We start from the raw sequence: 27,689 nt of genomic DNA, 5'->3' as shown, positions 1-27,689 counted from the left end.
TCTCTCCTCATGGCAGGAGTTGAGGAGTTTGATCTAAGCATGAAGGTTTATTAATGGGTGTTCATACTGAATGTGAGAGGATATATTAGGTCCATCTTTAGCTGTCGTGTGACTCGCTGACTCAACAGACATCCCCCATCTCTGAACACAAGTCCAAAGTCAAAGTGTACAACCAGGAGTCAGTGGATTTAAATGAATAATTTTAGAGTTTGTAGATATTCTTTCATAAACTTACAGTTATTGTTGGACAGGTAGGTTGGACTATGAACTGGTACTGAGCCTGTTGGAGTCATCATCATCAAAGACTGGGAATGTACGAGGTACGTCTGTGCACGTTTCACCTGCATTCACTTGTATTTATCTATAACTGTACCTGGGTTTGTTCTGCAGCTCATCTGCACTCGTAGTCTCAACCCTTTTGGAAAATGCTCTACGCTGTGAAGCTCCTTATTTCCTTATGGTCATATCACAGTGCTTCACATAGAAGAAGGGACGAGAAAATAAAAGGAAAAATACTGTATGTGCATAACTTGAACACTGCAATCATGGGTTTAATGAAATATGAAAATCTACTCTTAGGCATTGAGGTATTAGACAGAGAGATAAACACAGACATGCTGTTAAAACCTGAATAAAAAATAAAAATGACACATTTAATGTACAGTTAATTTAACAAAAGTCTGTGTGCAGGTAGTCAATTCAACCTACAAGTCATGATGCCTCAGTATTTCTTTATTTCCTCTTATCAGTCTGTATTTATAGCCTTAACAAAGGCTAATAAAATAAAGTCTGGTCCCACAACAAGTCAGACCACTTAGTAAATTGGTAGAGAAGGTGCCTGACAGACTGCACTCAGGGAAAAGGGCTGAGTTCAGCCTTGATCAGCTGACCTTTAGTATCCGGAGTGTGTGTTAGTGGGAGTTTGTTAAGTTTGTTTTAGTGATGTGAGCGTGTAAATGGAGACTTTACAGAGAACAATGGCTGCAGAAGGTAAGAAACTCAGTGTGTGTACAAATACAAGTTCTGATCCACTCGTTTACTGTGAAAATATAACACATGGTGTTTTGTTTGTACATAAAAAAAACACTTGTAGCTCAAGGCCACAGACACTTTTCTACAGTCTGTGCTTGTAAAAGTCAGTACTGTGCTGGTATTAATGGATGTTTCCTGTCTGTCATATCTTTGTGTGGGAGCTGCTGCAGACTTTAGTGTCTGCTCTCAGGGTTTTATTTGAATTCCTCTGTCGCCTGTTCAGCTGATGTTTTTTATTGAGACATAAACTGAGAATAACTGAACTGTCAAGGCTACAATAAAATAAGCACAAAGTGTCCCTCTATATATCTGAAGTGAGCAGGCTCTTCACCCTCTGTGAGGTTGTGTGATTTGATTTTTGTCATCACGGAAACAGTATTTAAACAGTAACATTTGACTGCTATAGTGATATTAATCCTTATAATACTGTAATGTTTATGTGTCCAGTTTCAGAGCTCTCTGTTCCCGTCCCGTGGGGAGAGATCAGAGGCAGAGTGTGGGGTCCCGATCACGGTCGTCCTGTGCTGTGTCTGCACGGCTGGGCTGACAACTGTGGGTCATTCAGCACCCTCATTCCCCTGCTACCCAGAGGTAATCCATTACACGCTACAGGCGGATACTGACACAGGGAGCAAACAAAACAGCTTTGTTTTCAATGTTCTCATTTTATACAGAGTTCATTTGTACGTCAGATGATTATTCAATTATTTATATAGGTGCACGGCCATGCAGCAAACTAAACACACAGGAAGAAGACAGCAGACAGCTCTTACTGTGCCAATTCATTTAATAAATATACTTTAGAAAGGCATGTCATAGACATAAACTAGGTCATGAAGTCCAAGAACCGCTCCGTAGACCACCACAATAACATTTTATGGTGAGGCACAGATCAGGACAAAGGCAAAAAAAAAAAACCTTTTCTAAAGCGCTGAGAGTTCCCAGAAGCAGTGGCCTCAGTAATTGTAATGTGGAAGAAGTCTGGAACCTGCAGGACATTAGCTGGCCTTGTCCTTGGTCAGGGAGGTGACCAGGAAGTCAGAGGTTCTCTGCAGAGATGGTAGCTTCTCATCATCTTAGGTGCATACAGTAAGAGCTGGATGAATCAAGATACAAATAAATACAGAGAAAAGTTTTTAATAAGCACATGAAGGATGATGACAAAGATTCTGTATATGGTGAACTCGGCTCACCTCTGTGTCTTCCTTCTCAGACTGCAGATACGTGGCGGTGGACCTTGCAGGCCACGGCCGGTCGTCACATCGCCCTCCTGGAGTTTTTTACTCTATCCTCGAGTACGTTGCAGACGTGTGCCGGGTTGCTAACGGTGCGTGAGCTTAAGAAGTTGGGTAATAACTCTTTACCGTGCACGTTAGCAGGATGTCTTGTTGCTACTTTTGCTTGTGATGGAACCACAGAAGGACTTCTGTCAACTCTGTGATGAGACTGTGAACATGCCTGGTTGATGATCTGTGAAATTACCTCCCGCAGCTCTGCAGTTGAAGAAGTTCTCCATCATGGGCCACAGTATGGGTGAATACACCAGGAGAGCAGGACTCTTAATTCAAGTTGCATATTTTGCTATGTTATAAAATAAATTCATATCCAAATCACATTTAACTTCTTTCTATTTACAGGTGCTGACATTGCTGGGATGGTGAGTGTCTGACGTGTGTTTCATCAGTATACTGGCTGTTTTGCTGTGTTTTCCTGGATGGTATCATCAGTTCATCTGTATTTTGTTTCCACAGTTCACTGTGCTGTATCCAGAGATGGTGGATGCTCTCATATTTCTCGATGCTTATGGATTATTACCAGTAGATGTGGTACTTGTAGCAGTTTGTCTGTCTTTGATTACATTTGACTGAAAGAGGGACAAATAAATCTTTATAATTTCCTGTGCTTAAACCATTGGAGCCTGCATCTTCTACCAGGGTTGATTGGTTCAGAAGTCTCCTAATATTCCCAGACATGTTTTTCTAAATTACATATCTTGAACTTTAATGTTAAACTGTGATTGTAGATTTGAGCTGCAACTAACAACACCTCACTTAAAACTGTACAGTTTTAAAGAAATGTCTACAAACACCTGTAAAACCCACAAAAAAATGCATAAAAGTGACTTAAAGATTATTCATCTAGTTGCTGATTAATGTTCTGTCAGTGAGTTGATTGACTAATCACACAGGACATGACACCAGTGTCCCCAGTAGCTATATCACCATATATATATATGATGTGCGTTCTGTGCTAATTCTAATGCATCTGTTTGCATCTGCTGCTCTGCCTCTATGTTTTCTTAACAGAAGGATATATCCAAAGTGATGAGGAAGGAAATGGAAAAGATGCTTCAGTTTGACAAGAACATGGACAGGAAGGAAAGAGTTTACACTTATGAGAAGGCAGTGGAGAGGTAGTACACTACTCCAGTTGTTGGTCATGGTAAAGTAGACTCCTTGTACTTTTGTCTGTACAGCTGGCTGATGGTAAATATTTTATGTCTGGCAGGCTGCTGGCTGCAAACCCGATGCTGTCTCTGCAGTCTGTGCACATCCTTTTAGAGCGAGGCCTAGCTCAAGTCGAAGGAGGTTCGTGTTTATCTCTTCTCCTCTCACTGAGAAATAATCTCAGCTTGTGTTTTCTCATCTTCTGGAAGCTGAACCTGTTTCTCTTCAGCAGGATTTGTTTTCTCCAGAGACCTGAGAGTTAATTTTGTAAGTCACTTTTAACCTCCAACACATTCACCACCCTCCCTCTTATTTTTCACACCATGGGTTCAGCCCGCAGAAGGAATAAAAAGGAAATATGCTTTTTATTCTCTGTTTTCAGAAGAATGCGTTTGGCCTGAGTTTGGAGCAGTGTCTGGAGACGCAGATGAGGATTCAAGCTTCCGTTCTAGTTGTTCTGTAAGTGATGAACCTATACTGACATAGAGCTGATGTCATGATAGACTAACAGTAATTCACATGAAAATCATTTAAACATTTAAAGTTTGTTTAAAGGTGTGTTGACTGTATATCCACACCATCTCTTCTCACCTCAAACTAAACGCTTTCACGTTCTCCTTTTCCAGAGCAGAAGACGGGTTCCATAAAATATTTTCTGAACCATCCCTAAAGAAATTCACGTCCGCCTTTCTCCAGAGTTTACAGCACAGAAACGTGAGTTTGCACGTTGCCGTTATCCATTCACATGTCCAGTTAAATATAAAATCCCTCGTGTTTCTCTCTGTTTCAGCACACTGTGGTGACCGTACCAGGCGATCATCACGTCCATCTGAACAACCCTGAACTTGTTGCTCCACTTGTGTCCGACTTCCTGCGAACCAAAGTGTTGTCACAGTCAGCCAAACATGAGCACAAGTTATAAACTCTTGTGTTATTTATTTTTCCTAGAGGTGAGATCACCTCCATGTTCATTGCTACTCAGGGGCATCTGGACCTGCTGGATCGTCTGATCATCTCGAAGGCGTCAGCTGAAGAATTTAAAATGTTTTATGTTGAATTTCGTCCAGTAATTTTCCTAACTCTCCTATCGGTCATTTGCACTTGTGTCTCTTATGGTGCATGGGTTAATAATTAAAAGCTTTTTGCTATGTTCATGTGTTCTGTCAATGACTCAAGTGACACTGGCACAGCTGGAAAAACCTGCTGCCTCACACCAATGGATAGATAGACACAGAGGTTTTCTTCATAATGTTAGTTTAGCTGTGCAGGAGAAAGGTCCATCTGATCCCAGCAGGTATTGTGCCAACGTTTCACTTTCTGTCAGAGTTATTGTCTTGATGGAGGCTGCCTGACAGACCTCACTGAGGAAACAGAAGCACGTTGAAGTTTTACCTTCTGACTGGGAAGCAAAGAGCGGCCTCTGCAGTGTGTGGTGATTGGTCAAAGCTGCAGCCTGACAGTCTGACCATGCAATAAAATCACTTGTCCTTTAGCTTCCAAAGATAAGGGCTCCATGTGTGTTTCATTAGTTAATGGACACTTCATCATTTGTTTCACGTTCATTAAGTTTCTTCTTGTTGTCACTGTGAGTTCTTTTTTTTTTTTTTTTTGTCTTAGCTGAGGATCAACAGACGCTGAAATGTCATCCACAGTGAAACAAGCAGGTAGTATACAGTGTTTAACCCAGTGCATGGAAAGTGGAGGTTTGACACTTTAGCACAGTGAGGAGTCACACTGGTAAATCCTGGAGTTGTTTGCTCAGACTTTCAACATTAAATGTCTGTCGAATCTTTGTGTTCGAGGTCCTGTTACAGTGTGTGTCAGTTGGACGTTGAAATGTCAACAATAAAACAGACAGGCGGCTTTTCTGAACCTGTCAGCAAGTGTAGATTAGTTCAGTTACTTTATTTTACTCTGTGGTATCGAAACAGTATTTGACTGTCAGACTGATGGTTTCATTATGTGTTCAGTTTCAGAGCTCTCTGTTCCCGTCCCGTGGGGAGAGATCAGAGGTAAAGTGTGGGGTCCTGATCATGGGCGTCCTGTGCTGTGTCTGCACGGCTGGGCTGATAACTGTGGGACATTCAGCACCCTCATTCCCCTGCTGCCCAGAGGTAATCCATTACACGCCAGGAATGTGAGACCACATGAACTTTCAGTAAACAAGATTGTGATTATAGCTGCGTTTACGACTTAATTCATCACCTTCTGCGTGCACGCTCCTGGTTCTCGACCTTGTACCCACATTTTAACAAGATAACGCCGAGTCCCTATCCCCACACTTCATACTGATACTAAGCAGGTATTTAGCATCATCAAGCAGAGTCAAAGCACACTGTATACATACTAAATACAGGTGGAAACCGCTTGATCTCTCTGAAGTGAAGTGTTTCTAAGTTGAATTAGTTTTCCTGTTATGTATAAGAAGGTAAAATGTACTATGACAATGACCAAATGCTGTAAAGATGTAGTTGTTTGGTAGACAGCAGAGTGGTGTGTATAATATTCCCTCAGTGTATATCATAGTGGTACAGCAGCACGTGTTTTAATGTCATTTACTCAATCAGACCAAGACAGCCGCATTTTGATCTTTCTGTCGTCCCCTTCAGAGTGCAGATATGTGGCGGTGGACTTCCCAGGTCACGGTCAATCGTCACATCGTCCACCTGGAGTTTTCTACGCTTTTCCTGCGTATGTGGCTGATGTGCGCAGAGTCGTTGAAGGTGTGTGTGTGTGTGTGTGTGTGTGTGTGTGTGTGTGTGTGTGTGTGTGTGTGTGTGTGTGTGTGTGTGTTCAAGAAGTCACAGAACATTTTTCACTAGGAAGTCGTTATAATGATTTGTTTAATCTATTCAGGACTATGGTACAACTTTGTGACAGTTAAATCAGAACACTAGCTTTAATATGATTTGTCATGTCTCTGAAATACCTCCTCTAGCTCTACAGTGGACAAAATTCTCCATCATAGGCCACAGTATGGGTGAGTCACACACTATGCAGACTAAGGAAAACAAAAATAATACACCTGACTCACTTATACTGACACTGCACGGTGCTGCACACCTTGTTAAAGGACCTGATTAATAGTTTCACTATGTGAAGTGTGAGAGACCAAAGGGTGCTGCAGAATATAGTGATTTAATTAATTAGTTTAATAACTGATTAGTCATTTAAACAATTAACAGTATACAATTTAAAACACTGTCTAGTTTTAACTTCTACGATGTGAAGATTATCTGCAGTTTTGTATTTTGTATGATTGGAAATTATATGTTTATATGTCTTTGGGTTTCGGACAAGCAAGTAAAACATTACAGACATTTGCTGTTTTTATTCTGGCACTTTATAAACTAAATAGGTGATTGATTAATCTTTAAAATCAACAGATGAGCTTTACTCAACAGGAATTTAAGAAAAGTAAATACCGGTAATAATAATGCAAACAATAACATAACTGAACATTAACCTTTGTTTACTCCCTTACAGGTGGTAACGTTGCTGGAATGGTAACTGAGATCATCAACACGCACAGAATATTTAGATTATTTATATTTTCTTGCATGTGGTCATGACATGCTTATGTTTTCCACAGTTCAGTGCATTGTATCCTGAAATGGTCGACGTTGTTGTGCTTCTGGATGCTTTTGGATTTGTACCTACAGCTCCGGTACCTGAACAGATGATGTCTGAAAGTTTGCAAACTGTTTTTGAATTTGCTTCTTTATGCCAACATGCAACGTAGAACAATCAGATTTTCCTAAAACTAGATAAAGGAAAGGTAGTTTAGAAATGACACACATTTATTTATCATGAAAATTTTAAATATTAGGAGGTGTTTCAATCAATGGGATGAAAATATGAACAAATAAGTGTCATGTTTTGTTTTGTTCTGGTTCCTTATGAGGAAATACTGACATAATGATAATTTTAATGGTAATGAAAGTCCTCCTGCTGTCATGTTGCATTATTCTTCAACTACAGTCCCTCCCATCCTTTTCGCTTTTTTCTTGCAGAAAGAAATATTCAAAGTGATGAGACAGGGGATGGATGAGTTGCTTCAGTTTGAACAAAAGGCAGAACAAACCCAAAGAGTTTACACTTATGAGAAAGCGGTGGAGAGGTTAGTTTATCTTTCCAGCTCATGGAACAGGAATATGATTATCTTAAACAGTGCATGATATGCAGAAAGAAGAGCAGTTTATTTCATTTTGGCTGAAATGAGAATTATCATGAATCCAGCAAACATATAGACGTGTGAAGTACAGTTTTAACATTACACAGTAAAAACAGTTAAATAAGTAAAATAGACTTCTATTAGCTTCGTCTGTTTCTCTGCTTCTCTTTAAGTGTTCTGTTATTTTCAGGCTGCTGGCTGCAAACCCGACGCTGTCTCTGCAGTCTGTGCACATACTTTTAGAGCGAGGCCTAGCTCAAGTTGAAGGAGGTGCGTCTTTATCTCTTCTCCTCTCACTGAGAAATAATCTCAGCTTGCGTTTTCTCATCTTCTGGCAGCTGAACCTGTTTCTCTTCAGCAGGATTTGTCTTCTCCAGAGACCTGAGAATTAATTTTGTAAGTCACTTTTGACCTCCCAAACCCTCCATCACACCCATGTCACTGTTCTCTCTAATAGATGTTTAGCATCACTTAATGTGAATTTTATTCTATGTTTTCAGAAAAACATAGCCCGGACCACTTTGGAGCAGTGTCTAGAGATGCAGAAAAAGATTCAAGCCCGTTTTCTAGTTATTCTGTAAGACACTGACAACATACTGAAACTGATACACACACATTCGAACACATTCGATTATTGATTTCTCATACTCCTGTGTGCATATTGATGCACGACTATATTACAATTATAAAAACATGTCATACTAAAATATTTAACCTTTCTATTTTTCTAGAGCAGACGAAGGCTTTGGTAAAGTAACTCCAAAATCAAACCAGCAAAAACTCTTCTCCACTGTTCTTCAAGACTATCGTGACAGAAATGTGAGTTTGAATCTTGAATCAGGGGCGCATCTATTCAGACTGGAATACTTATTCCAGTTTTTCTGCCTATTTATATCAAGCCTGTCACACATGCACACATACGCACCTATGGGACCAGAATAAACTCTGATGTGTTTTTAATCCAGTGTGTTTCCCTCCCTCTCTCTCTCTCTCTCTCTCTCCGGCAGCACACGGTGGTGACAGTACCAGGCGATCATCACGTCCATCTGAACAATCCTGAAGTCGTCGCTCCGCTTGTTTCTGACTTCCTGCAGAGCGACGTGTTGACACTGCAGCTGCCGGCCTAGGGGAAGCACACAGTCAACGCACACATACATTTAGTTTGTGAACTGTCACACTTACTCAGTATGATTTCCTCATCTCCACTTGCAGCAGTAATTACCATAGTACCGAGCAATTCATTTCTTCCGGATATGTTACTGTTTGAAAGAACTGTAAGTTTTTATGAATAATCATGGAAACCTCCAGTAAACACCAGTGACTAGAAAATGAAAGTCTTTGCACACGTTATTGCATAATGTAAAATAAACCAAGTTAAAAACCCTGTATCATAACCAGATGTGATTGATATCATCTTCAACTTTCAGGGCAGAAATACACTGATCAGCCACATCATTAACACCACCTGCAGGTTTTTATATTGGGGTGGACAGGTGTCAGCATGGAACAATGTAATGCTAGTCGTGATCGACAGGTGTCAGAACACACAATGCACTGCAGCTTTCAGACTGTGGGGATGTGCAGCTGCAGAGAAGTAGCAACTGATCAGTGTGCGTGAATGCCTGTGTTGTAATTTACAGAGTCAGTCTAATGTCTCCGTGTTCAGTTATCACAGCTCTTTATTTGAAGCTGATCTGTTTAACTCGGCTGCTTTTCATCAATCCAGTGCTTGTGCAAAATGAGCTAAAAATGGCAGTCATTAAAAAAGATGACATCCTCTGACAACTTTTCATTAAGTAGGCCAACCGCTCCGTCTTCAGCTTTTGTCTTGGAAACAGCAAGATAAAAAAAAAAAAAACTAACTCCATAAAACACTGCAGCTGGCATCAGTCAGAGCAGAGATGAGAGGAGCCGCTTACACGAAAATGGCCCCCGTTCTCCCTCAATGTCACATAAACTGTGTGATGTCTCTGTGTTAAATGGAGTGGAATTGATTTTACACAGCGAGCAGCAAAGCAGCGAGCATCAAGAGACATCTGAAGGGCTTGCCCCCACCTCTTCCTCCTCTACCCCACTCCCCCAACCCAAAGAAAAAATGATTATAGTTATATAAATTTCCCTCCCACTCCCTCCGTCCTCTCAGCCACCAGCAGGGGTGTTGTCATGGAAACCCCCACCCCTCCTTTGAACGTCAGAGCCAGGAGCTGGAGGATGAAGCCGCATGCAGCTTCTGTCTCTTGTGCCGCTCAGAGAGCACCTGTGATTGTTGCCGTCTCACATGCAACAGTGGGAGCTGCGGCGCTGGAAATCATCGAATGATTGGTCAGACTCGTTGCTGCTCTGCATCACTCACCATCAAACACACAGAGACCAACTGATTCAGCAGCGTCTACAGGTAAGAACAGTGCTTTTATTTACTACCATGCACTATTTTTAGAATCCAGCACCTTACAATTATAATTCAGGTATCTGAGTGTGATGACACTATGCTGAGCGATGGTGTAATGTCTAGATCCAGGAGCAGGAGGCATGTCTAAGGAATGATTGTAAATAATGGGACACTGAGATGCTGCAGTTTGTCATGCGTAGAGAGAGAGAGAGTGAGGATTACTTTTGAATAACTCTGCTCATGCACCATTCCCCAAAATCTCTCCTCTCGCCTCTTTCCCTTCCTTTTCTCCATTGTGTCATCCCTCATCGTTTTTTCGTCCTGTCCTCCTCCACCCTTTCCATCCCACCGCACTGTTAGCAGTTATGTCGTGGCTGTTCCTGGACTGGTTTGTCCCCCTCTACCTGCTGGTGTCGGTTTTGGTGCTGGCAGGCTTCGGAGCGTGCCTGTATTTCTTAGAGCCCGGTCTGCAGGATGCCCACAAGTGGAGCAACAAAACAGTCCGACATCACCCGCTGGTGGCCAGCGTGAACTGCAGAGATGACGATAGCAATGCCCTGATATGATCAAGAGGGCGAGGCGGCATGCCATCTGGACAGGGGGGCTGCCAGGACACCGGTGGGGTGGGAGCCAACACCTTAAAGATGGAGAAAGAGAACAGGAGAGAAGAAAGACGGAGGAGAGGCTGTCTGATAATGCAAGCCCTGCCTTATCATTCCGACTTTTCTCTGATCTCTGTAGACGTCAGTTGTAGAGATCAGGGAAAAGTGAAGATTTGAAAATTTTTTAAACATGAAGCCAAATGCACAAGGAGGAGAAGACTACACCCAGACAGAGATGGTGTGAGATGACTGGAGGAAATGTTGCCCTTTAGAACCGTGTTTGAACCTGATGTATATTTCATACCATCTTATACTTGTGCCAACTTTTACATACGTTTTGTAATTTGACAATCACTTTACATATACCATGAAGTTTACTTATATTGTGCTTTTAAGTAGTAGTGAATGACATAAGTGCAATGACTTTGTTGCCAGTGGGGAGGGTTTTTAGGGCTCTCTCTAGCGATGTTGGCATGGCAGCTGCTGAGAAGCATGTGGATTGTTAGTGCCACTGTGCCACAATGGTGTAGTAGTGACTTTATTTACTTTATTATAGTAATATGTACTGAATAATTGCAACTGATTTATTCAAGGTGCCAAGATTATCCTAGTTGGACCAAGATTACAGAAAAACAATATTTGTTATTGCTCAAAGTGAATATTTTTTGTTTTCATTGTTTTTACTTGACAGCATGGTGAGAAATCTGTGGGTGTCTAACAACGCTCTTTTGATGATCATATACTTCTTTTGTTCAAATAAAACTGTTTAATCCTCACACATCTGTATTTACTCTGTATGTTATCGTGAAGGTAATAATCCATCCATTATCCTAACGGGGTGCTGCAGCTGCAGTCACTGGGCGAGAGGCAGGGTACACACTGCACAGGTCGACTGTCCATCACAGGACTGGAGTTAATAATATCAAGTTAAATGACAGTATCTGCATCTCTGGAGTAAAATATAAGTACAAACACTGTATTACTTTAAACTTATGACTTTACTTTTAATATTTATCTAACAGCTCTAATTGCTAGTTACTAATTAATAGGTTTATAAAAAAACTATTTAAAAAAAGCCCAGTACGGAAAAGCAGTGGTTGGTTGAAGTGCCTTATGATGTCTTCGTTCCACCAAAGACGTGTTTAGAGAACATATAAATTACTGTTTGAGGCCCAAAAAGGTCAAATGAGACAATATTTCACAAAAACATTATAAAACAAACTTCACATTTCTCTACCAGAGTACTGTTTTTACTACTGTTTCATACTATGTAAAGTACTTAGTGCAGCTCAGCTACAATAGTAAAAGCTGCTCACACACATCATCAGCATCAGTACTGAAAAATAAATTATGTCAGAAATAATAAACCAACTATCTTTGATACTTCAAGTATTACTTCTCTACTTTTACTTATATAAACATTTAAATGCAGGACGTTGACTTATAATCTGGTATTTCTGTATTGTGGTATTGGTCTTGTAGTATTTCAAGTAATTCTTCCACCTCTCGTCTTCACCGGTAACGTCCCATGAACCAAGTGAAACCACAGTGGGAGGGAAACAGTGAAGCCTCAGTGTCGAGGAATGGGGAGAATGGCACTTCTGTGCCCACTACTTCCTACTGCTCTGTTCCCCGTCTCTCACACTGGGACTTATTTACTCACTCAGTGTGTCAACAAGGCAGACAGAGCACCAAACAGCAGGTTTGTGTCTTCTTTCCTAATTTAAACACTTGTTTTTTTCTTTTGAATTGTTTTTTTAATGCAGCCTCCTAGAGATTTGACGCATTCATGCTAATTTGTAGTTACTTTGCCGATTTGAATCTTAAATTAATGTAAATCCACTTCAAACAGCTACAACACTAAACAAATAAGCAATAAACTGCTGTCTTCTCATTGTATTGCATTAGTATTAACAATATGGAAATATTAAATAGGATATAAGACTCAAATGTGCCATTTTACAAACAATTCTTACCTCTCTTGACTCTACTGTGGATGTAATTTAGTTTTAATGCAGCTCATTCATTTAATTTGTCTTTCTAAAGCAGAATGAGCGTTTTTGACCGACTGGCACCTTTGATCCCTCAAGTATCTGTATCCTCCAGACAAACCACAGAACGTGCACCAGTCTGTTTGTTTCCTCCTCTTTCGCTCTCTTCTCCTGTCATTAAAAAGAAAGTGATTCAGATCCCATCATTTGATGAGAAAGGACTCATCTATGAGAAACACGACACTAAACAGACAACGGCTGACAGGTGAATTGAGCTGTAGCTCAGATTCTTGCTCAGACGTACGTTTAAGAACTATTACATATACAATTTGTGCTGAATTCATTGTGGTGATTAAATTTTTTTTCACTCTTGCCTTCTAGATCTTTTACTCCAATTGATTCCTCTTACACATCCAGTCAGTCCTTCTGGAGTAAATCACATCAACATTCACAGATGAACCATGGTGAAAGAGCTTCAACCCTCCCACGGACCAAACCCAAAACACTCTGCTCTCCAGCTCTCTCTGCAAAGCCCAGCATCTCCATTTTTCCTGCTCCAAATTCCTCTCCCACTCCCTCCCCTGTGCCAGCGAAGCCAAGTGATTCTCCCCCTGCCTCACAGCTGACTGATCTGTCTCCATTGCTGCACCGGCCTCAGCCAAAGCCAAGCGTGTCTCCAACTCTAACCGTCCCAACACCGAGGCTGAGTCCATCTCCAACACTCCTGTGCCAAGGGATGAGTTCAGAGAGCCAAGGAGGCAAGCAGCCTTCTCCTGTTGCTAAAGAAAGACTTGCTAGATCAATTACCATCTCAAATACTCAAAGTTTATCGAATAATATAAGGCAGGATATTCTTGACCAAGAAGCTTTACTGGACTTTACTCATCCTGCATTGAGAAGATCGTGTCCCATGACAAGCAAAGAGTCTCAAAATCAGGCTCAATCCAAGTCCCAGAGACAAGCGGCCTCCTCTGAGAATCCCCGCTTTTTGGAAGGCAAAAGTAAAAAAGACAATATTTCAAAAGACAAACAAAAGCTCACACCGAGGAATTTAGACTTTACTGCAATCCCTAAACCAAAATCACACATCAAACAGCCACTGGAACTTCAGCCAAGTGTAGTGACAGGTAAACAAAAAAGTCTTTCAGAGTCTGAAGGGATTAAGTCTGTTAATGTTGTTCACAGAGAATCTCAGCCCGTGTTTGATGGATTTGCCACGCAATCGAACCTGAAACGTCCCAGTAAATGTACAGACTACCTTCAAAGTAGGCTTTACTCCCAAACTACAAGTTGTGCCTTCAGTCATCAATCCTACCAGCATGCGAATTGGGAGAGAAGTGCAGCTTTACCAGTCACTCCTAAAACATCATTGTCGGCACAGCCTCTCTTGAGTCAGTCAACAGTTTCACCCAACATCGAGACCAAGAGGAGACTATTTGATCTGCACAATGAAAAGAAAGTAGATACAGCAGTTTCACCATGCTCTACTTTCAGAAGACCTCAGGAAGAAAACTATTCACAGACAGTTACAGGACAATCTGATCTGTCTACGGCTCAAAACATCCAGTCCCGTCAGAAACTCAGAGACTGGTTGAAGGCCCAGATTCGAACTGCCCAGACGGACGTGCAGAGCTCAGTGAATCAGTTTAAGTGTGTTTCAGAGGATTACAGCTGCAAGTCGAGACTCATCGATCAGAAAGTGGAGGCCTCTCAGTGTTCACACAGATTAAATCGACTAAAGACATGTCTGGTAACGCCTCGGACACAGGAGGCCTCCCGACCTGCCTCTCTAGATTGCACCACCTCACAAACTGGAAGCTCTCCAACACCTGACACGAAAACACACAAACGTCCTTCAGATCATGAGATATTTCCTGGGCAAAATAAAACCCACGAAGGAGTGACTCTCAGTGACACGGGACTGAATGAAAGGGGTATTTCTGCACCACCTGACCCTCATGTAAGTCCAGAACATCCCTCAGAGAAAAACTGGCCACTGTCTGTGGCTCACCGCCCATTCAGTACAAACATTTCTGGCATCAGTACAAAGGGGGTTCTGCCATCCCCGCCGCAGCACAGAGTGTACCAGAGACCAGAGGAGACAATGACAATGGTTTCACTTCACCCACACGACTCTTCAGCGGACAGAGCATTTAGCATGGAGGAACCAGAGGACCCCTATGTCGCCATGTATTACCCTGGTTCAGTGTATGTGGGTGAGTACAGAGACATCCAAACCACTTCGAGGACTTGAACTCAACAAATACATCAAAGCACACACGACATGATTTGCTTGCCTTTTGATTTGTTCGTGTACTGAAAACATTTTTTATCTAAAGGGGCGAGGGGGTGGTCAAAGAGGACGGCAGTGGGATTTAAGATGCCGCTGCTTATCAGTAGAGTAACAGGCGTGCTGGAGAGAGGTGGCAGCCTGGTTAGCAGACTTTATCAAAGTGTGCGAGTGACTAGTACAAGAAAACATGCCAAAACAGCTTTCATAGAGACAAAGAAACACAACGACAACATGCAGAAAGGAAGACAAAGGATGAGCGAAAGGAGAGCAACTCAGAGATAAAGTGTGACTGTGTACTGTCACACAGGAACAATCTCCTCTTAGTGCTTTAAAAAGGATTCTGCACTCTGTAATAGTGTGTAATTAAATCCTGCAGGTTACATCACAGATGTAAAATACCTCAACCACAGTCAACACAGTATGAACAAAGAGTCTTCCTCTTGAGGTTCACAGACATATTACGAAGCCTTTAAGAAACGTACACAAACCCTGTTTCCAGAAAAGTTGGGACTTTTCCAAAATGCAGTAAAAAAAGATTTTCAGTGTTTTCACTGGTAACTAGGTGGTGGAACGTAATCAAGATTAACTCCACTGTGACAGTTACAACATTTACATTTACTCTAGTACTGAGATTACCGGTACTTTACTTAAGTGATTCCAAATACTTTTCTATCCTGCTATGTGTAGCCACTTCCAGATTTTAAACAGTAGCAAATGTTCAGGCTCAACTTTGTAAAATAAATGTCAAATATTTCACAACAAAAAGACCAGATCTAAGAAAAAGCCAAGCAGAACTTTGTTTTTCTTTCTTTCCTACCCAATGATTTCCTTTGAAGGGGCCCAGCTTCAAGGTCTCTGGGTAAGAAACTTCATGTCCAGGAAGAAGAAAGTCAGAAAGTATTCAGACCCCTGTTATACTGCTTTGTATATTTATTTTTAAATTTCAATGATAATAATGAAAAATTAAACAAATGCGTTTTCTCCCTATAAATCAATGCAAAATAAACTATAATGAAAACGTTTTGTTTTGTAAATGAATTAAAATTATCTCCATGACATTATGAATGAATACTTTACAGAGTGATGGTGTAAAATGCTCCATAATCAATGATGTATTTGTGTTAACAATGAAGGATACTGCAAATGAGTCTGAGAAGCAATTCTTGTGTGGAGAGTTTTGTTAATCATTTTCAGTTAAATATATTTAACCAATAATACTAATTTACTTTTATTTAAGTAGGATATTGAATGCAGAAGCATGTTAGCACTTCCTCTCTGATAGTTCTTAACCTGCATAAAACATCTTAGGAATCTTATCTGACAAATGCAGGACTTTAACAAGTAAATTATTAGTTTTACATTGTGGTGGGGGGTGTGAGTAGTTCTTCTACCACTGCTCAACTGAAACATATCTGTACTAGTAGAGGAGAACTTTGAAAAGGTTTTGGGAACATTAAAAAAAAAATCAATTTCTTTTTAATTTTACCTATTTGTGACATCTTTCTATAAATAGTCTATATTATCGACACTGCTCCAAAAAATGTGATTCCTTTGCGATACTGAGCATGCGCCCTGTATCTCCCCACGCCCTCTCCTCCAGTCGCTATGGTAACGGAGAAGGGGGGGGGCTCCCGGCCAGAGCAGAGGTACCCAGACTCATCACATGACCGCTTCTCTTATTATTATTGTCCCCGAGTTGGATAAATATCGTTTGTTCATCGACCCTGAGCGACGGTGAAGCCGGTGTCGTCCTCTCCTCCAGCAGATCCGCAGGTCAGTCGAACGGGTCGTGGTGAGGGGGGGGGGGGGGGTTAGCTAGCGGCTAACACGGAGCTGCAGCTAGAGACAATGGGGTCGACAGGCAGGGATGGAGCTAACCTCGTGTGTTGCATTAAAACAGATCAAAGCTTTTCTGAGCCCGATTCTTAAAAGCATGGTTTATCGTGGGAGGGGTGGGGGGGGGGCAGCTTGCAGCTTTATGTCACCAGAGCATCAGCAGCTATCGCATGTCTCAGTCTTCAATCAGGCGTGATTTGCCTGCAGGATTCAGCCAAAATGAAATATGCTGAAATGATTCTGGTAATGTGTTGATCGGAGCGTTATGAAGGAAGAAAGCAGGAGCCGAGAGGATGGGAAGGGTTTAAAGAAGCTGATGGAGCTGTACAGTACAGTAGATGTGTAAAATAGGGCAGCAAGCAGCCATCATTTCATCACTCTGATCGTTTTCACAGTTACTGTAGGTGTTCAGTGTGTTTTCTTCCTTTTGGTGCTCCTTGTTGTTTGATTGACTCACTCATCAGTCAGTTACAATACCAACAAACAGCACCTGAACACCCTCTGACTCTGACTGGGAGACACCAGCGTGGCCCATCAGATCTCCTCCCCTCTGGCCTCGTCCCTGGTGTCAAGGCAGCGAGGGGGCGAGAGGCTGGGCAGCAGGGACAGTAGAGCTGCATGACCGCTGAGTGTTGTGAATCAAAGTGACAGCCACTGGCTCGGTGACCTGTATGATCTGTATCTACGACTGCGGCTGCACCAACTTATGGCAGCAGGCCGCTCCATGTGTGCTCCCCAGAGCACCGGGGTTATCAGCATGTTGGCTCAGCCCCGTGTCTGTTACTGTTACCATCTGTCTGCACCGTCTGCTTCACTGGTTCATACAAACAAATGTTTTCATTACCTGTGTCAGGGCCATGCCGACACAGGTATTTATTATACATCACTGAGAGAGATTTCCAACTGGACGTTGTACAGACACAATAACTAATCATGAACATCTGACTGGAAATAACACGTCTCTACTCAACTGTGCACTAGGGATTGCTGTAACTTTTAAAAAACATGTTGGTAACCTTCTAAGAATTAGCCAAAGCACCTAAATTTGTAATGGTCTTAATGCAACACACTGCAAATTAGTATTTTTATCTTCCTCTCTATCGCCCGTGCAGACATGTCCGACGTAGTTCCCCCAGAAGTGAGACCTAAACCAGCTGTTCCTGCCAAGCCCCCGAATGTAGGGGCTCCTTCCCCCTCCAGCTCTTTCCCGCCTCAAGGCCTGGGCATCGGAGGAGGAGGTGGTGTCTGTGCTCCTCCTCCAAGCGGGATTCCAGTTCCCATTGGGAGTCACAGTCTGGGCCACGGAGGCGGTCACAGTGTGGGTCATGGTGGGGGACATGCTGCAGTGCACAGCGGAGGTCATGGTCACGGCAGCTCCCACAGCTCCAGCGGGGGGTCCACTCTCCTGGGTTACATCGGTATTGACACTATCATTGAGCAGATGAGGAAGAAGACCATGAAGACAGGCTTTGACTTCAATATCATGGTGGCGGGTAAGTCACAGTGGGATCTGACCTCTGGGTTTTTGGTCCTGGTGAGAAGTCTCAGTTCTTTCTTGCCACTTTCTGTCTCTTTTCTCACACTTGTTTCCTTCTCATCTTAGGTCACAGCGGTTTGGGAAAGTCAACTCTCATCAACACCTTATTCAAGTCCCAGGTGAGCAGGAGGAGCACAGGATGGTCCCGCGACGAGAAGATCCCCAAAACTGTGGAGATCAAATCGGTGTCTCACGGTGAGTACAGAAAGACAGAGCTCCTGCTCTTCCTTTAGAGCCCGACTTTTATAGCAGCATTTAATTTAATCATGTTTTTTAAAGTCCTGAGCAGCCTACTTTTAATAGATCAGTGAACCCTGGTAGCTCTGGAAATCTTGCTATTTATTTCAAGCTCAGCTACAAATGCCAGGACCTGCCACTCCTGCAGGTGCTTTATCATTTGGTGCCATTTGATCATTTGTTCACTGTGACAGTCTCTCCACTAACATAACTCGTGGTCCAGTCTCAAAAGCGTATAGGATGGATTTTCTGAAAACATTTGATGAGAATATATTATTACACACTGGTTATCTTTCTCTGAAATAATAATGGATATCCCGAAAGGAGGATACATTTTCATGTGTTTATTGAGAACAACCATAAAAACCTCACAGTGGAAAAAGTATGTGAACCCTAGGAATTAATTACTGGTTGACTGCTTTACCTCTGTCATATTCTTTGTATGTCTGATGTGTGTGGCTCTCTTCAAGTTGTTCTATTGCATCTCTATTAGGTTGAGGTCTGGGCTCAAACTTGACCACTCGAAAAGGTGGATTTTGTTTTTCTGAAGCCACTCTGTTGTGTGTTTTGGGTCATTGTCCTGTAGTATCTCTCAACTTCACCCAACAAGTTTCAGCTGAAGTACAGACATTCTCACATTATCCTGAAGAATTTTTTGATACACATGGGAATTCATCTTCTCCCCCAATCACTGCAAGCTGGACAGACCTTGATGCACCAAAGCAGGCCCAAATCATGATGTTTCCTCCACCATACTTTATGATTGGGATGATGTTTTCATGATGATATGTAGTGACCGTTTTATGCCGCATGTAGTGCTGTGGGTTCTTTCCAAATACAGTAGTTGTGTATACTTTCATCAGTCCATAAAGCATTTTGTCACTAGTGCTGTGCAGTGTCGATGTGCTCTTTGGCAAACTTCAGGCAATCAGCAATGTTCTTTTTAATAAGCAGCAGCTTCCTTTGTAGTGTCCTGCTATAGACACTCTGCTAGTTCAGTGCTTTACCTACTGTAGACTCATGAACACAGATGTTAGCCAGTTCACATGATGCCTTTTGGATCTTTGCCACTCTGGGTTGTTTCTTTACCTCATTGATGAGTGTACGTTGTGCTCTTGGGGTCACACTAACACTTGTTGGTAAACTAGCCACAGTCCCAAAGTGTCTCCATTTGTAGATTGTTTGCCTAACTGTAGACTGGTGAGGTTTCTTAGTAACCTTTTCTAGCTTAATGTAAATCAACAATTATTGATTGTAAATTACTCTGAAAGCTCTTTCTGGTGAGGCATGGCTCACATAAGCATATTCTTGTGTGAAGCAAACTCAAAACGCTTGAGTGGTTTTTATAAGTCAAAGTAGCTCTAGTCCAAACCCTCACCAGGTGTTAGAAAATGTATTTCTAACACCTGACTCCATTTAGTATTTTCAAGGTTATTATTTCAAGGCTTCACATACTTTTTCCTCTAGCACTGTGAGGTTTTTATGGTTGTTCCAGTAAAGAAATGGAAAACCTAATTTAATTATTTTAGGCACATTATATTTGTTAATACTCTCAACTTATATAAAGATAAGATCACATTTTCTGACAAATTAATGCAGAAAACAATAAGATTCCAAAAGGTTCACATACTTTTTTGCCACTGTAGAAGACTGAAATTCAGTGGCCAGATAACTGGCAATAACTTTGGAAGGTATCCAGGCACCAGTTTGCTTTAAAGCTGCCAGGATGTCTAAAGCAAAGTCCTGATCACATTCATACAATTATACACATTTATAGAGTTCAAGTTAGTTAGCTAAATTAGTTAAATAATCCAAGTACCCAGCAGGGACAGCTGGTCCCTGGTGAGAATTCAAAAGTCAGAATTCAAAGCAGAAACAGACAAGCAGTCCAAAGAGGGGAACAGGAGAGAGTCCAACTCAGGTTAGCAATCAAAACCAGGTCAGACAAGGGGAAAGGAGTTGACCATCTTATTGGGAGTTTCTGATCTTTGTCTGTATACATTTCTAGATCACATAAACATTTAAACATGCAGAAATGAGGTTTTCCAATGAGGAAAACTGAGATTATCAACATTGATGTCCAGATGTCCAGCTTGACCCTCTTCCTACATGTCCTCTATGACAAAAACTCATTTTCACTATTCAGTCACAGACCCACACGAGCACTGAGGATTTCCATGAATAATATTTCTGTGCCACACTCTGTTTCACACCTCCATCATCTTGCAAAATCTCAGACTGCAGACGTTAACTTGCCCAGACTGTCTAGGGACAAGTTTCACAAAGAGATGAGAAAATGATCTATAGATTTAGGCTCTCTTGGTTTGTCTGGCCTTAACATTTGGTTCCATATCTCCAGACAGCCATGATTTTGGCTTCAAAAGAGTCCTAAATAATCTGGTATTCAGAGCAGACTCCTATTTAAAGCCACTGTGTGTCACATTTAAAAATGTCTGTCCTACAGAGATGCCCCTCCCCTGTGTTAGCTTCAAATCAGTCACTGTGACAGAGACTATTTATGAAATCACTCGGAGACCTTTAGGTATCTAGTATGCTGCACTGCACTGTGCTCATCCTGGCATCTGAGACTGATGAAGTGAATTTGCACTTACATACATTTGTGATTTACAAGCACCAGGGGAACAGTGGTGATATGTCAAACCCTTGGACTGGGGCTGCGTGTTTGCTTGCTGCAGTTAACATGCAGATACACACACATTGCCTGCGGTTGATAGCGACCTGACATTATTATGGCCTTGTTAGCAAAAGACACTACCGGAGAGACTTAGCCAAAGTGTGGCTTCACATGTAGATATGGGATCATTTACACTTGTTTCTATCTTGAATGTTGCTTATCTGATTCATCCAAACATTGAATGACAATTAGATCTCAAATGCACTAATGTCCATCATCTGCATACATTTTATACTCCCCGGGCGCTGTATGTAGCTGCCCACTGCTCCCCCCAGGGGGATGGGTTAAATGCAGAGGACCAATTTCATCTGTAACATGTAAAATGTGACAAATGACAAATAAAGGCGTTTCTTCTTCTTCTTTATAAGCTAATATTTCAATTGTGATTCATTTTGTTTTTTACAGTCATTGAGGAGGGTGGTGTGAAGATGAAGCTGACAGTTGTGGACACTCCAGGGTTTGGAGACCAAATCAATAACGACAACTGGTGGGTTTTCCAGTCTCCTGGATCATTAAAGCCTCATAAATGTCATGATTACTGCCTCACTTTACCACGAGCTGTTTTTACTCTTTGTCACTTTGTAAAAACTATATTTTTAGCCGAGGAGTGCTTCAAAGCGTTTAGTTGTGCCAAACTACACTGAAGCTTCTTCTTCTCTTTGTGTCATCGGTTTCATGTGCAGCTGGGAGCCCATTTCAAAGTACATCAACGAGCAATATGAGAAGTTCCTAAAGGAGGAGGTGAACATTGCCAGAAAGAAGCGCATCCCTGACACCAGGGTCCACTGCTGTCTCTACTTCATCTCCCCAACTGGACACTCGTGAGTTACTCCAGAGTAACTAGAGATTTTTTTTAAAGTCAGTGAAACTGACTGAGCTGTTTGGGCAGCTGATATTACAGCAGACCAGCGTTCATACTGTGTATACACACACATCGTTCATGTCCCTTTATCCAAAAACACTTCATTTCACATCAACAAAGCCCCACATCAAGTGTGCTACTTTATATTGCAGACAGCGCCTCGCTCTGTCCTTTGAAACCCTCACAATTAGCTTCAACTGACAACTGTGAAATTGCTCTTTAATGGATAAACGGATACAGTCTTTTGTGTATTACAGCCAACGTTTCTCATCCTTCTTAGGCAGGGTAATTGAGACCGACAGGGTGTTTTGTGTGCAGAAAACAAGAACTGGGTGCAACCTTTGTTCAATGATAAACCCACTTTTCAAAAGCATTCACACTGTAAATCTTTTGTAATTGCTACACGACCAGGATAAGGAAATGAGACATATGAAACATGACAAATAAAAGTCCCTGTTCCTCCCTCTGATATTAATTAACCTCATTGACTTTTCCCTGTGGCATATGAGCCTTGTGGGAGAGTCACAGCCTCTAACCTACCCTCAGCCTCATGTCCCCGTCCTCCTTTGTCCTCTCCGTTCTTTCTCTCTCAGGCTTCGGCAGTTAGACATCGAGTTCATGAGGCGCTTGAGTCACTCAGTCAACATTATTCCTGTCATAGCCAAAGCAGACACGATGACCATTGAGGAGAGACAGGAGTTCAAACAGCGGGTAAGATCCTCACTAAAGCTGGACAACAAATGGGCTTATTGCAGATACATTAGTATCACTGTCTGTTTACATGACTGTCGATATTTAAACTAAATTGCTGTTAGAGAGCAGTGACTTTGACTCATTTATTTATTAATATTTGGTTCTTTAGAGCTGTTCTAATTGATATTTTTATATTGCCAGTGGATCAAATGAGAACACATAATGTGAACAAGGATGCTTACAATTATCACCCTACTCTGCAGTTTCATCCATGTGTTTTAGAGTACTGTCTCACAGCTCACATCAGTGAATCAGTGTCAGAAAAATAAAAAAGGAGTTGGTGAAGATTATAAGTAATATATATTTAAGTAGAGTGAATATTGAAGTTACATTTGTCACAACATAACTCTAGTAAATATGGCTCTGTTGCATCCAGGCTGCAGTTTGCTGACAAGGTCACCAATTTAATAAGGTGATAATCTGGCAGGGTTGTGTTTACAGCTTGTTCTCTCTGCCTCCTATTGGCCAGTGAAATAAAATAAACTGCAGGCTCAACACAGGAGGCTGTCTGTTAATCTTACGTGTACATGTAAAAAAGATCGCCCAATATTGGCTCAGCTTAAATAAATCTCAAATATCAATATTGGTGTCCACCTCAAAAATCCACAATCACTGTGGCTATAGACTCCAAATCCTCTCCAAAGTGAAGGGTATGGGCATGTGATTAAAAAACACAGATGACGATGATGCTGTGTCACATAAATGCTTGTTTTCACGCCTTTGTATTGTGCTGCAGGTAAGGAAGGAGCTGGAGATGAGCGGGATCGAGTTTTACCCTCAGAAAGAGTTTGATGAGGACATGGAGGACAAGAGCGACAATGACAAAATCAGAGTAAGTAGCTCTGTTCTTTCGTTCACAAGCATTTGTCCTGATTTTGCTCCTCCTACATGAGAATCAGTCTCTCACACTGCTGCCGTCCAGTCAGCTTGAGCCACTCTCTCTCAGTCATGTGCTCTGCCTCCACCAAGCAGAATGTCAGGGCACTGGGCCATGTCCTGTATTTGTTTCATCTCATAAAACTTGTGTGGCTCTCGCTGGCACGGTGGTCTGTGTTGACATGTTTTTGTCCGTAGGAGGCGATGCCCTTTGCTGTAGTGGGCAGCGACAAAGAATATCAGGTGAATGGTAAACGAGTACTGGGAAGGAAGACAGCATGGGGTATCGTGGAAGGTGGGTGATTCTCCCTTCTCTCAATACATAATATTTACAGTCCTTGTGCCAGAAATAATATTCATGGATTAAAGACAATTGGACAATTAGAACTTCTTCTTAATTCTGTTTACTATTTTTTTGTTGCAGTTGAAAATCCCCACCATTGTGAGTTTGCTCAACTGCGAGATTTCCTGATCAGGTAAAATACTGTTTTTAACCCACAGTCAAATCAAGAGGCAGTTAGAAGACAAGGGGAATCACGGTAGACTCAAACTACACATAGATAAATACAGAACTTGTAACATGCCCTCTCTGTGTTTTGGTATCCACCTTCCTTAGGTCTCACCTCCAGGATTTGAAGGAGGTCACTCATAACATTCAGTATGAAACTTACCGCGCCAAGAGACTGAACGAGAACGGAGGTCTGCACCCCATATCTTCCAGTGACACCCAAGAGAGCAACCTGTAGTCAGTCAGACTGAGAGTAAAACAGTGCAATGACCATGATAGATGAAACTACTGGTTATTATAGTCATTGGCACCAAGGCATCGTTGCATGCTTGGAAAATATCTCTGTAAAAGTTGGTGTAATTTACTCATGTCATCTTTTCTGATTCCACCTATCAGTTTATCCACATCCTCCCCTACATCATCCTGGCACATACACATATCAAAACCTTAGCCGTTTTTCACAGCCGTACCTTCATTATTTGGATGAAAGGACAGTGCCACCCAGAGACTTAGTGCCATTACAAAATTAATCTCATCTACTGCCAATGCCTTGTCATTTGTCATCATCCAGGTAGTATGATTTTAGAAAGTGCCACATTATTTTGTGAATAAGAGGCTAATTTTTAGTGTAGTGTAGAAAATCACGCTTGAATTCTGGCAGTTAAATGCTTTGCTTTAAATATTAACACATTAATTCCTGTGTAGTAGTGATACATGAGCTAGCTCTGAGTCTGCAGCTGAGTCTGTACATATTGCTTTTTTTTAAGGTTTTAAGCATTAACTGTTCATTTGAAGAAAGGATCCCTGTAGCTTTACTGTCAGGAAGGCTTAACAAACATTACAAGCTGTGCTGTCTGCTCTCCTCTCCTCTCTAATTTCTCTAATGCGTCCTTGCCCTGTTTAAGTTTGAGTTTTCATTTTAAAATGCGTTGTGTGTGCAGACCTTCATACTACTAGATTAGAGACATCTGCAGCATCAATCACATATGAAATGCAATTCTGTGGGTGGCAGTGTGTGTGTGTGTGTGTAATTAACAGGTCCACAGAGCACACGACAGCTTCACAGCTGCAAAAACACACTGAACAATTTGGAACAATACAGCTTAGTATTCTCTGCTCCACAGCGTTAGGTACAGAGGAAAGACATTTTGCCCAATTTTGTGCTTTGCTCATTTACTATGTTCCTACAGTGGTTTTTAGAGAAAGTATTGATAATCATTAACTCATTTTTCTCTGGATTCAAACTGACATTGTGATATATTGATATCTAAATGGACAACATGCAATTTTAATGTTTATCTAAAAGTCTCCTGTGTGTAAGTTCCTAAATAAATGAATACAAGGGTCAATATTGCCATAAAAATTTCATTTAGTATCCGCGCTTTACTTCACAGGAGTAAAAAATACATTTAGTGTATGAAATGTAAATAAGTCTTTAAAAATAACTAACATTTCATTAGGTTTTTTTTTTTTTTAGATTTAGGCTTAGTAGTTTGTGCATTTTTCTCTTTACAATTCCCACTAGTCGTACATGAACAGAATATTTTATGACTCAAAAGAAATATAATTGTGTAATCTGTGTGTATGTGGAAGTCTGATGTATGAGATCATTGGTAAACAGAGAACTAAAAAATTATTATTATAATAATTTTTATTTTATATCTTCTGCCATGCAAAGTATTTTTGAACACAGCAGAGCTTAGACTCAGAGATGAGGTCAGTATTTTGTTCGAAACCCATACTCTGTGTTTTAACTTCAGTTCCTCCTGTTTACCACGTGATGGCAGCACTCTGCTGCGTAAACACAGTGACTATAGAAGAGGAAAAAAACATTTTGACCACTTTTTTGCCTCTGTTACATTCAGACTGCTGAGATTTATAGGTAATCTTTTTCCATATCTATAACTAATATCTCTGTCCAGATCGAGTTTATTATAATTTTAATAATAATTATTATTATTATATTACCCCAGTACTATACTCTCGTTATGTGGGTGTAATTATTTCACACCAGTTATTAAGTTGTTATCTTCAGGAACTCTACATATACTGTTTTGCCATGTACTGTCTGCAGTAGAGCACAAAGATGCCAAAACAACAAGTAATTCAGATTTAAACATCTATCGATATTTTTTAAGTTGAATTGTCATTTTATACAAGCATACAGGTTTGCGTGATTTTGATATGAACTGTGGTGTCTGCAACATAAAGATAATAGTTGTCTGTGATTTAAGTGCAGTCAAACGTTTTCGACCAGAGATTTAAAACAGTGTTTACAGTATGTGTGCATGCTTGTATCCACGTTGCCTGTTTACTTACAGCCAATCACTCCACAGATCATTTCAACTTTATATCAACTAATCATCTAGTTCTGAATGTGTGACGTGTAATTTAAATTGCTATACCATGACATAAAGTTCAGCTGTAACTAAACTGATGGCCCACTATCCAGATATCACTCATTCCTTTGACTCAGTACAACCTCACAATGTAAATTTATTTGATAACTTTTCTCAAAGTTGCGGTGACACATTGATGTATAATTTTATGTTATCTTGAGTTATTTATACATTAATGTCTTATAATTGTAATTTATTCTTTATTTAATAAAAACACATTTCCATGGTTTTTGAAAAAAGTTTTTTTGGAATGTAATTCATGCTAAAGTTAAATAATTATAATTAATCAATATATAATACTACAGAATTAGCAGTAGTATTAATAGTAATAGTCATTTATTTTATTGTAATTTCAGTGACGTAAAATGCATTTACCTTTTTCCTGAATGTCACACCAATAATTGATATACATTATGTAAATGTATTGATTTTATTATATCATAATTAGTATTATTTATGATGAGTGGTTACATAGTCAAAGGTTATTGAAAAGTTAATGGATCCAGAAAGTAGTCACAGTGCTTAACTTTTTCCACATTTTGTTATGTAGTCAGGGATGTGACCAAGAACTAGATGGTCACTCTGAAAGAGCTCTAGCATTTCTCTGTAGAGAGAGGAGAACGTTCCAGAAGAACAACCATCTATATAGCACTTCACCAGTCAGACCAGTATAATAGAGCGGCCAGATGGAAACCACTCATCAGTAAAAGTTTGCCAAAAGGCACCAGAAGGACTCTCAGCTCATGAGAAACTAAATTCTCTGGTATGATGAAACAAAGATTAAACTCTTTGGCCTGAATGTCAAGCATCTTGTCTGGATGAAACCAGGCACCACTCAGCACTTGGCCAATAACATCCCTACAGTGAAGCATGGTGGTGGCAGCATCATGTTGTGGGGATGTTTTTCAGCTGCAGGAACTGGGAGAGTTGTGAGGATTGAGGGAAAGAAGAATGCAGCAATGTACAGAGACATCCTTTATGAAAACCTGTTCCAGAGTGCTGTGGACTACAGACTGTGGCGGCGGCTTGTCTTTCAACAGGACAGCGAGCCTAAGCAC

General features: G+C 41.0%; 3 protein-coding genes across 8 annotated transcripts; all 3 read left to right on the top strand.

Moving 5' to 3' along the window:
- The first annotated feature begins 910 nt into the window (after positions 1-910).
- On the top strand, positions 911-9,033 carry LOC113161931 (serine hydrolase-like protein). 5 transcript variants are annotated; one of them, XM_026359788.1, is made up of 12 exons: positions 911-990; positions 1,480-1,623; positions 2,246-2,359; positions 2,524-2,565; positions 2,670-2,689; positions 2,784-2,858; positions 3,339-3,445; positions 7,844-7,923; positions 8,015-8,049; positions 8,154-8,230; positions 8,385-8,472; positions 8,661-9,033. In XM_026359788.1, the coding sequence occupies exons 1-12, from the start codon at positions 957-959 to the stop codon at positions 8,778-8,780; spliced, it is 936 nt and encodes a 311-aa protein (XP_026215573.1). In that variant the 5' UTR covers positions 911-956; the 3' UTR covers positions 8,781-9,033. The 5 variants fall into 5 exon arrangements, with proteins under 5 accessions (XP_026215573.1, XP_026215572.1, XP_026215571.1 ...); XM_026359787.1 differs by lacking the exons at positions 7,844-7,923; positions 8,015-8,049; positions 8,154-8,230; positions 8,385-8,472; positions 8,661-9,033 and adding exons at positions 3,541-3,620; positions 3,709-3,746; positions 3,862-3,938; positions 4,106-4,193; positions 4,270-5,120 and having other exon boundaries at positions 3,342-3,445; XM_026359786.1 differs by lacking the exons at positions 7,844-7,923; positions 8,015-8,049; positions 8,154-8,230; positions 8,385-8,472; positions 8,661-9,033 and adding exons at positions 3,541-3,620; positions 3,712-3,746; positions 3,862-3,938; positions 4,106-4,193; positions 4,270-5,120.
- A 3,769-nt stretch (positions 9,034-12,802) lies between these two features.
- Positions 12,803-14,539, top strand: LOC113161842 (putative uncharacterized protein DDB_G0290521). Its single transcript, XM_026359657.1, has 3 exons — positions 12,803-12,900; positions 13,017-14,385; positions 14,495-14,539. Exons 2-3 carry the CDS (start codon positions 13,090-13,092, stop codon positions 14,537-14,539), a joined length of 1,341 nt encoding a protein of 446 aa, XP_026215442.1. The 5' UTR covers positions 12,803-12,900; positions 13,017-13,089.
- A 55-nt stretch (positions 14,540-14,594) lies between these two features.
- Positions 14,595-26,786, top strand: sept3 (septin 3). Of its 2 annotated transcripts, none has more exons than XM_026359780.1 (10): positions 14,595-14,851; positions 17,877-18,257; positions 18,368-18,496; positions 21,639-21,720; positions 21,917-22,054; positions 22,689-22,806; positions 23,585-23,680; positions 23,923-24,019; positions 24,149-24,200; positions 24,341-26,786. In XM_026359780.1, the coding sequence occupies exons 1-10, from the start codon at positions 14,740-14,742 to the stop codon at positions 24,468-24,470; spliced, it is 1,335 nt and encodes a 444-aa protein (XP_026215565.1). In that variant the 5' UTR covers positions 14,595-14,739; the 3' UTR covers positions 24,471-26,786. The 2 variants fall into 2 exon arrangements, with proteins under 2 accessions (XP_026215565.1, XP_026215566.1); XM_026359781.1 differs by lacking the exon at positions 14,595-14,851 and adding an exon at positions 16,568-16,701 and having other exon boundaries at positions 24,341-24,470.
- The last annotated feature ends 903 nt before the right edge of the window (positions 26,787-27,689 follow it).

Source organism: Anabas testudineus, chromosome 1, assembly GCF_900324465.2.
Source record: "Anabas testudineus chromosome 1, fAnaTes1.2, whole genome shotgun sequence".
Classification (NCBI taxonomy): domain Eukaryota; kingdom Metazoa; phylum Chordata; class Actinopteri; order Anabantiformes; family Anabantidae; genus Anabas; species Anabas testudineus.
The sequence above is the reverse complement of the archived record's forward strand: the minus strand, read 5'-3'. Positions and strand labels throughout refer to the sequence as shown.